The following is a 9,783-nucleotide window of genomic DNA, read 5'->3' as shown; positions in this document are numbered from 1 at the left end:
AATGTGTAATATGTAGATTTGCGGATATGTATGGACTTAAAAGATTGCTTCTTTTACTACAGTGATTTAAATTTTTTAATTGCATGCCTATTTAATTTTTTAGTGTTCACAATTATTTTGTATGATTATTTGCAATTTTAAAACTCGAAAATTGTAGTTAGTGTCTGGAGTTGCACTCTTCCCCCATGTAATATTGCACATATTCTATAGGATGGTGCAGTTTTACAGTATTTAGAAACAGAATGTGTACATGGTTTGTGAAATACAGTTATTTAACTTGGTCCACTGGTTTAATCAGTTCCAGCAGGGAGAATGTTGATATACACAGTGTCCCAAAAGTCTCCATACATAGGGGACTGTGTTTTCCAGCACCACGTCGGTTGTGCCTTCGTCAGTGGATGTTCTTGGACGTCCACTTCTCCAACACTTCCAGTCTTTTTGAATTTGTTAATAAGTTTGGCATCAGTGTGGTGTGTGATGTGCTTGCCATGTTTCCTGTTAAAGTCCATCGCGACCTTGCGACAGCTTCCAGATCCAGCCATGAGAATGATTTCAATATGTTCTTTTTTTTGTCAAAGGCGTTCTTAAAGGCTAAGTATGAAAAAATTTCTGAAGACATTTTGCTAAAAAGTGTTAATTTCCTCTATGTATGGAGACTTTTGGGACACTCTGTATAAAGAAGGTTTGTACTTGGAGTTATTGAATTGTGATGATGTACAGTGTATGGCAATAGGGAAATCTGAAACAGTTACACTGTTGCTGTTATGCCGTACTGGTATATCAGCAGCTTTTCTGTTTAACCCTTTAATACATAACGTACTTACAAGTTGTATTTAAAAATCACACAATAGAAAACACTTATGTTTTTCACAGTACAGCATGATGCTCGGGGAGCTGGATGCAGCGAACGGCTTTTTACATAAAGCAATTCGTCTCGCCCATCAGAGTCACAACAACAACGCCATCATCTACACCTACAGCCTGGTAGCTCTCCTGCTCACCTTAGTTCACTCTCACATTATGGACTTCATCTAACCTACAATCAGAATGTGCCAGAAGCTGTCATAACGTTAGTTTTCTTTCTCTACAGATGGCCAACTTGGCCTTTGTTCAAGGTGAGCTGGACAATGTGAGTAAGAGTGAGAGGGACATTTCCCTTCTCTACGCCCTGAAGTATACTCTTGACCTTTTGACCTCCAGGCGGGAGTAGGTATATGACCCCGGTGCTCTTGTTGTCCTCTGTAGGCTGAGAAACTGTTCAAAGCTGCAATGAGTTTCATGCTGTCTGGAGGAACACCACAGGTGAGACACTACAAGTGTGCTAGTCTCGGTTTCTTTAAAAATCTATTTTAATATGTCTGTCGATCCATATGGATATTTACTCTACAGAATGTTTATGAAGGTTTGGCATACTCTATGTGTGCTGATAGAACATTCTTTGGTTCCTTATAAAGTGTATAATATTTTGAGCAAATGCTATAGATAAATATTTTTAATCCTTTCATATATATATATATATTATACAGTACTGTGCAAAAGTCTTAGGCACATGCAAAGAAATGCTGTAGGGCAAAGATGCCTTCAGAAATAAAGAAATTAAATGTTTCTACATTAAAAAAAACTAACAGTAATAAATGAAACAAAGTCAATATTTGGTGTGACGATCCTTTGCTTTAAAAAAAACAAAAAAAAAAAAGTAGTCTCAGGTACAATTAGTGCAGTTTTATAAGGAAATGAGCTGTAAGTGTTACTGAGCATCTTGCAGAAGCAGCCAGAGTTCTTCTGGAAACTTTGACTGTCACACTTGCTTCTTATTTTTGCAGCAAAACCCAGCAGCCTTCATTATGTTTTCTGTCTGAAAAGTGTCTCTTATGTAATCTGCTGCTTTCTTTACTGACATACAAACATTTTTCTGTGACATTTAATTTTGTGCTGGAAAACTAAAGTTTGGAAATCTAAACTGTTTTTTGTACCGAATCAATAATGTAGAAGTCATAAAATAAAAATCTATAACAAAGTTTGTACTAAAAAAAATAGGGTGCCTAAGACTTTTGCACAGTATTGTGTGTGTAATATATAATATATATATATATATATATATATATGTATAGTGTGTGTGTGTGAATGTATGTATGTATTAATGTGAATGGCTTATTTTAAACAGGATGACAACGCAGTCATTGAAATGTCCCTGAAGTTGGCCAGCATCTATGCCACTCAAAACAAGTGAGTATTTTTATTTGTCTCATGATGTAGCGTATAGTCTTCTTTCTTAAAGCCAAGCTCGTCTATTCCATTCACTGCAAATAAAAAAGGAATTTTAAACTGTTTAGTGTTTTGTGCTACAGAAAACACACAAAACAGTGGATTGCTTTAACTCCTAGAGACTTACTTGAACAGATTAGCTTTTCAGGATGACGTCCGGAACAGAATACTTACACGTCACCTCTTGCATTCGGACTGCTATAAAACAATACGGGATAAACACATTTCAAACAGCTTTTTTCTATGACCTTGGATGTTTGCGTAATACATGGTAATATGAGCACATTAGAGAATTTATTTACAAAACATTATAATCACGAATCATGATATAGGAGAGTATGTGAAAATAAGGTAGGGATTTATACTGACTGTAATTATAATGCTAATTTAATCTAGTTGTGAGATCATGCTCTTTCTTTTCACTTTCTATGCCTGTGTCATTAGATGTTGATGACATTATGTTTTCCGGGTTGTCAGTCTGTCCTTGCGTCCGTCCGTCCTTGCCTTCGTCCGAGATTATTATTAGCATGATATCTCAAGAATGACGGGTTGATTTGTTTGTAGGACTTGCATGGAATTATCATTGTAACCAGCGGATGAACTGATTTAGATTTTGGAGTTGATCCAAACCACGGCAAGGTCAAATGTCTGAAATGGTTTTTCTTCAATAACTTCCTTCCAGTTTCTCATACAGCTCATACAGTTACGTACACGTTCATGCTCAAGAACTCAAGACCCGTTTTATGGCTATCTGTGATTTTATTTATTTATTTATTTGCCATCTGCCTGTCCATCTGTATGAAATAAGAATGAAAAGAAGATAATTCCATACAAATCCTACATTATCATTGCTACCAATGTTTTTATCGTTGCATTGATTCAAACATGGTCCAGGTCAAATGTTTTAAATAGTTTTTTAGTTCTAAATACCATTCTTGCTGTTTCTCATACAGACATGGTACTTACAGTTACATGTTCATGTTCAGGAAGTTGTAGTCTGGTGGTGTCATCCTCACCGACGCCATTGCTGTTGAGTTCTGCTTGTTATTTCTAATGAGCTCCCAGTAAAGTCAGGGTATAGACTGTGTTCATAAAGTGCTATGACCCATAATATCACGTAAATCTCTAGAGCTGCATCTAAATTATCCATCATTTTGTGATTGCTGGACATTTTTTCTCTTTATGTGCAGAAATAAGTGATTAAATACAGTGGTCATAATGTGTTTTTTTTTTTTTCCCCCAAATGCAAGAGGTGACCTTGGCCTTCGTAATCGTTCGATGATTGCTGTATAATTGCTATAGTATAAGTGGAATAAAATACTTCAGGACGTGCTGTTATGGGATAATAAATGGGTCAACTTTGGAGTGGTAACACGTCACACCACCGTGCCACTGATTACTTTCCTGTAACAGCACGTTCTGTCGTGTTTTATTCCTTATCGACTGGTGATGAAGTCAAAGCAGATTTTATTTACATTAAATGTGGTTTGTGTGGTTTAAGAGTTAGCTTCACTGTTCATAGGAATGAGCTGGCAGAGCATGGCTTTCAGTTCTGCACTGACTCACTGGAGGCCAAGATCGAGAAGCAGAAGGATCTTCCACCAGATGCTGTATCAGGTATCGCGTGCTTCCTTATAGCGCTGGACGATAAGAACAAAATCGTATATACGTTATGTTTCTTAGATATGTTGCGTTTTCTCTAAAATTAATGAAAAAATTATCTCTACGAAATAACTGACTGGTCTGCGGCATACCTTACAGTTGACCGTTTTCTGGTCAGTGTCTGATTTGTTATGTCCAAACCACGTCCAAACGAGAGAAGCATCTCCCCTTTTAGGTGCACATTCCTCTTTTTAGTTGGGCTGATGTCAGTTCTGTGTCAGAGTGTTGTGGAGAGTTTCGATCTGTGTCACACTCCTCCATGCTTGTTTTTGTTTTTATTACACCAGAACACTAGTAGCTCCTTGCTCCGACCTTAGTGATGTAAATCGGCTGCTGAAAAGTGGCTTTTGCAATATTGGCGATATAGACAATATCTATCATCCTACAATATGCATCACCATATCGCATAGGTCTGCTTCCTCATAGTACAGAAACAGTCGGCTATGAAGATTTTCCTCATCCAGATAATCTAGTAGTAAAAGCACCTAAGCTTAGGCAACTGTATAACTTTATCTAACCTGGGAGACATTTTGTATAATGCCCCACTCATCTGAGGGGCTTCACCAATGTTACTGAATGGAGAGAAATTTCCTGTCATTTACGTTTCTATGAGTCACAGGTTTCAGTGGTAATGATGTATGATGTGGTTATTTGACGTGAAACCACGACGGTAAAGATCTGAGGATACCATGGTAAGGCGATGACATATTGGTTTAACAGATGATTGTGTCAGTCTGGTATGAGTCACTTCCTTCACGCCTGCTTCTCACTCCAGAGCGCACATATTTCCATGTGGGTGGATTGAGTCTTAAAAGCAATTGGTGGAAAATGAAGTGTACCCCTTTCCAAATGTAGTCGATCAGCCACATTAGGTTTGGTGTCTGTAATGTGATTCCTGAGTCTTGCACTGGATCTCTAGCAAATAATGGAAGTGTATTGCTTCCAGTTTATCATTGTGGAAACTGCATGTCCAGTACATCACACACTCACTTAAGGCTATGTGTCAAGTTTCAGTTACACTTGATTATGTGGTGTCTGACACTGATACAGAGTAAAATTTAGTCCAAAAATGGACGTGTATATTTCATAGCTAATTGACTAATAGTAACCACGGTGAATATATATAATATAATTTCCCTCTGCACAATTATCAAACTCTTAGAGGCACTGCTAAACCAGCAGTTATGTTCCTTTACATCAGCCTTGTATCTTAAGTGCAAATGTAAGGAGGCAAAATTCAAACACCAAAAAGATTTCCTTGGCTGATTGACCACATTTGGATAGCTGGAAAATTGTTTTAATTTTCTCTAAAATATTCCTATAGTCTGAGGAATCAGTCCATCATTGTTGCATCCTTGTAAAGTGGATGCTTTGTGGCACCTGTGAACACATCCATGTGTTTTTCTGAAAGTTCCTTCACACTCCTTCGCATTTCTCTCTGGTCCTAGCAGAAGAGGAAAGGAAGGACACGCGGCTGCTGCTTGGCCTCAGTCTGGATGCTCGGGCTCGATACCTGGCGTCCTCCCGGCGCCTGACAGGAGCATGCAGGGATTACCACCAAGCTCTGCAGATCTGCCAGGAGGAGCAAGGAGAAGCCCATCCTCAGGTATAATTATCATACAGCGACCTAAACACCTGCATGTCACATGGACCAATAGTTTCCATTAAGGATAATCCACAGCCAACTACATCATGTTTGCACAAACACACACACACACACTCGCATGAAAGTGTCCGGCTTTCTGAAATTGGAAGAAGACATAAGAAAATAGGCTACAGCGAGCATGATGACAAATTATCTACCAGGCCATGACCAGATTTAATAGAATACAATGACAAACATGCATTCAATGAGAGTAGCTTTTAGTTTTACTGAATCAGGAGCCAATTTTATCTGTCTGGAAGTTTGCTTTGTCACTTTAGGGCCTTTTGCACCACGGGAACCTTTTCATAGTACCTGAACTAATTGTGGAACTACCCACTTTCTGGCGTTTTCGCACCTCCGGAACTGGGTGCGATTTTAGTACCGGACTGCCTTTTTCGAGAACCAAATTAGCTCCTACTCCGGAGCAGGGTTTAACCAGCACAACTGGTCCTATCCGTGACGTAAGTAGACGTTGATTGGCCAAACGCGTATGAAAACGCCCTCACCCGCCATGATTTAAAACGCCGTGTAAACATACTGTAGTGTCAACTTACTTTGCAAGTATGGAGAACAGCGATAGATGGACGCAAGACACAACAAAAACACAGCTCCGATCACAGCGTCCTCCATCCTCCGGATGTTTCCGTTGTTGAACACCGCGCACAAATGACGTCGCTGTCGACCGGCTTACGTCACTTCCTAGTGCCCACTGTCGGTGCGAATGCAACCCTTTAAACGGTACTGGGACATAGTTCACGCAAAATCGCCCAGTACTTTAGTACTGTAAATTTAGTTCTGAAACTAAAGCGGTGCGAAGGCTCTCTAGTTACCTTGCCTTCCATGTCACTGTCATTGCTAAGCATTAAGCTAGGTGATGGTGCTTCAACAGGGTTGCATTCATTCCAACAGTACCCTGGTTGGTTCTGTAGTTCATCTATAGGGTGCCATTGCCGTTGCTCTTTTAAAAAGCTTAAATAAACACTTCACTTGCTTTTACTCGCCCCACACATTTTGCACATTTTAAGCTAACGCACATGCGCACAGTGGTACAGAAGGGTCCAACCCTGAACTCCGGCTTGGTCCTTGTGGAATTTCACATGTTCTCCCTGTGTCTGTGTGGCTTTCCTTTGGGTTCTTTCGGTAGATGGATTGGCAACTCCAAAATGTCCCTAGGTGTGAATAAATTTTAATAATTTCCTTATAATTTAAGGAAAGCACCCAGGTTTGTGCAAAATTTTGTTAATGAAAGCTCTGACGTCATTAAACAATGCTCATAGTACAAGAATTGACATGACACGTGGCTGCTAACATTGAATTGTTAATTCAGTCGTTTCAGAAGTATGCCATCACACTAGACTTTCAAGCTGTTATGTCTAATTTTCATAAAGAAATTTGAGGAAACTGGGAAGGTTGAGAGCAGGACTTACAGTGGAAGACGCAAAAACCGTCTGCATCATTGTAGTCATTATTTTGAAGGAAATAAAGAAACAAAGTCAAAGACTTGATCAACATCTGGCACAGTTGTTTGTCCTAGTGTTAAAGGAACAGGCTGGGTAAGGCACAGGCTAAGTGGTTAAACCTCGCTTTCATTCTAATAATGGCCAACAAACACTGCAAATACAATTAAGACCTACTTGGAGTAGAAGCCTGGCCGGGCATTTACAGTATTAAATCGACCTCCTGCCTGAACTTAACTAAAGATGTGTGGGAAAAGCAGCCAAATCTTTCATGGAGCATGGACGAATTTACCTTAACACAACCTCAGAGAGGCCACATACTATGTATACCTTAAATCAGTAGTGCTTTGCATTAAGGTTATCGTAACTAACATTACTCAACACATTAGTTAACATGAACAAGCCATGAAACTCAACATGAATGCACTATAAGTAAAAATGAATAAAGTAAAAAATTTTTTAACATATTTTTAATTATTTTCTAAATATTACCCAAATTATCACTGCCATGGTTCATGCCATCAGTGGGCCTCATTCATAAGCCTTTGATTAAAGTTATGTGTAAATGTTTGCGTAAGCCAAACTGAATTAAATATTTACACAGGATTTACAAAAGTTTCGTAAATGCTGATTTTCTTCATATTTGCGTGTGCATGTGATAAATGGCAATCAGCCGTAAATCACCGGGGTGTGTGCATGGCACACCTGATTTGCTTTTGGCGACACTCACAAAACTCCATAAAAGGCCCAGTTCACAGAGAAGAAAATGCAAAATGGCTACTGAAGTGACAAAAAAAAAAAGGCAGGAGTTTTGATCTATGAGAATTAAAAAAAAAAAATTATTTAGCAGCATATCCAACAGAGTCACAGCAGCTGGAAAGGGAGAGAAATACATTTTTAGTTCATTATTGGTTAATTTGAACTTGACAGCATAATCCCTATATAAAAATGCTGTAACTTATCATAAATTAAAAGATTCAAAGTCGATCAATCAAGGATTACATTAGTTTGTCTTCTTATGTGTAAATTTGCACACACTCAGGAGCAGGAGTAGGATACAAAAGTTTTTTTTTTTTTCCTGAATTTACAGGATTTTCATGAATACCAAATTTAAACGCTCATACAAATGATTTACGTATAAATCTGTTCCTGGATAAATTTATAAATTTATCCAGCTTGATAAATGAGGTCCTGGATTTGGTCATGGATTGAATGAATGAATGTATTATTATTAAGCCACTCTTTCAGTATGAACCTTCTCAGCAAAAGACAGTTGTTATACTGTGACAGCAGCAGCATTCAAAGTAGGCTGTTTTTACGAAGACTGTTTTGTGTCTTTATACAGACAATTTTCTGAGTAAATGCATGTGTGCAAATGCGTCAGTTCAGTTCAGTTTCCTCTGTTTCAGCAGTGACACAAACGTAAGCTACCAGAGTATTAGCTCTGCTTTATGGTGAACATTAAACCTTCTAAATGTGTGTCTGTCCCAGACGCTGACCTTGATGAGTGACCTGGCCACAGTGTTGGACCTACAGGGGAAGCACGATGAGGCGTTAGCTCAGGTCAGGAAGGCTGTAGAACTGGGCCAGACAGCCGGCCACCCCGACCAACACGTGCTGCTGGGAAACATGGCAGGCATTTTAATGCACAAAGGTGAGAGACAGTTTCTCCTACTGTTATGTAACAAGTTTCTCATGACACCATCAAGAAAATTGAAATGGCAGTGATAACTATAGAAAAGTAGCATTGGGAAATGAGCTGTCCTCTAATATGACGATGATGAATATGATTTAGACGTATAGATTATAGTTAAAGTGGATTTGATGCTTGACATTTTATTCATAATCTTCAAAAATTACTATTACTACAGTACGATGTACTGCTGAATAACTCCAGAGAAGCAGTAACGTGAAGTGTTTCCTGATTCAATTACTGACCATGTTTTTTCTGTAGTCTTGACTGTGTTGTGTTGGTAAATAGATTGGCCTAGTTAATCGATAAATCCTTTTGGTAAGAAGTGTTGTGTCATCTCAGGTGAGTTCGAGGAGTCTGTTAAGCTGTACGAGGAGGCTTTGGCCCTGGCACAGGCGGCCGGAGACGCTGAGGCTGTTCAGCAGTTTGAGGAGGGACTGAAGGAGCTGAGCAGGAGGAGAGAGGAAAAAAAGCAGAGTACGAATGAGGTGACATCAGCTGAGCAGTGACTACACACTAAACACTCCTACTCTGGAAGTATGAACTCCTTAAATGGAATTATTGAACTGAACTGAGGAAGCACTAGACTGGGTGTGTGATCGTTGATCATCATCATCATCATCATCATCATCCTGATCATCCTCCTCCTAAGGCCAAGCACATAGCATACTTAATTTCCCACTGGATTCTTATTAGTGATTAGGCTAAGCTCTGTGGTGTTAAATTAAGAATGAAGATGTACGTACGTGTTGTTTGTTTACAGTTCCTCTGGAAAATCCAAATCGGGAAAGACAGTGACTCAGGAAGTGCTGATGGAGAGAATGTGATAACATGTCATATCTGGAAAATGCATCACTGATGTCTATAAACTCTACTAATGCCTCTCTTGATCTTCCCAAGTTTGACATGACAAATGATATATGATAAGATGTGTATGTTTTTGTCTTAATTAAGATATCTATTCTTGTGCAGTAGTTAGTGAGGGTGCTGTACAGACTGAAGAACTCTCTTGTAAGAGATAATTGACAGCGGTTACAAACATTAAAATCTATTTGACTTTG

General features: G+C 38.9%; 1 protein-coding gene across 3 annotated transcripts in view; it reads left to right on the top strand.

The window, feature by feature from the left end:
- The window catches only part of ttc19 (tetratricopeptide repeat domain 19), a 12,067-nt gene extending 2,284 nt beyond the window's left edge, over positions 1 to 9,783 (top strand). The window contains exons 3-10 of one of the 3 annotated variants that reach the window (XM_026936458.3): positions 874 to 984; positions 1,091 to 1,129; positions 1,246 to 1,302; positions 2,165 to 2,226; positions 3,788 to 3,882; positions 5,376 to 5,533; positions 8,521 to 8,683; positions 9,065 to 9,783. In XM_026936458.3, coding sequence (XP_026792259.3) covers positions 874 to 984; positions 1,091 to 1,129; positions 1,246 to 1,302; positions 2,165 to 2,226; positions 3,788 to 3,882; positions 5,376 to 5,533; positions 8,521 to 8,683; positions 9,065 to 9,231 — 852 coding nt within the window. In that variant the 3' untranslated portion in view covers positions 9,232 to 9,783. The remainder of the gene's footprint in view (positions 1 to 873; positions 985 to 1,090; positions 1,130 to 1,245; positions 1,303 to 2,164; positions 2,227 to 3,787; positions 3,883 to 5,375; positions 5,534 to 8,520; positions 8,684 to 9,064) is intronic. The other 2 variants (XM_026936459.3, XM_026936460.3) reach the window with 2 other exon arrangements.

The sequence above is a fragment of the Pangasianodon hypophthalmus genome, chromosome 4 (assembly GCF_027358585.1).
Source record: "Pangasianodon hypophthalmus isolate fPanHyp1 chromosome 4, fPanHyp1.pri, whole genome shotgun sequence".
Taxonomy (NCBI): Eukaryota; Metazoa; Chordata; class Actinopteri; order Siluriformes; family Pangasiidae; genus Pangasianodon; species Pangasianodon hypophthalmus.
Note: the sequence above shows the minus strand (reverse complement) of the source record. Positions and strands in the feature narration are given on the sequence as shown.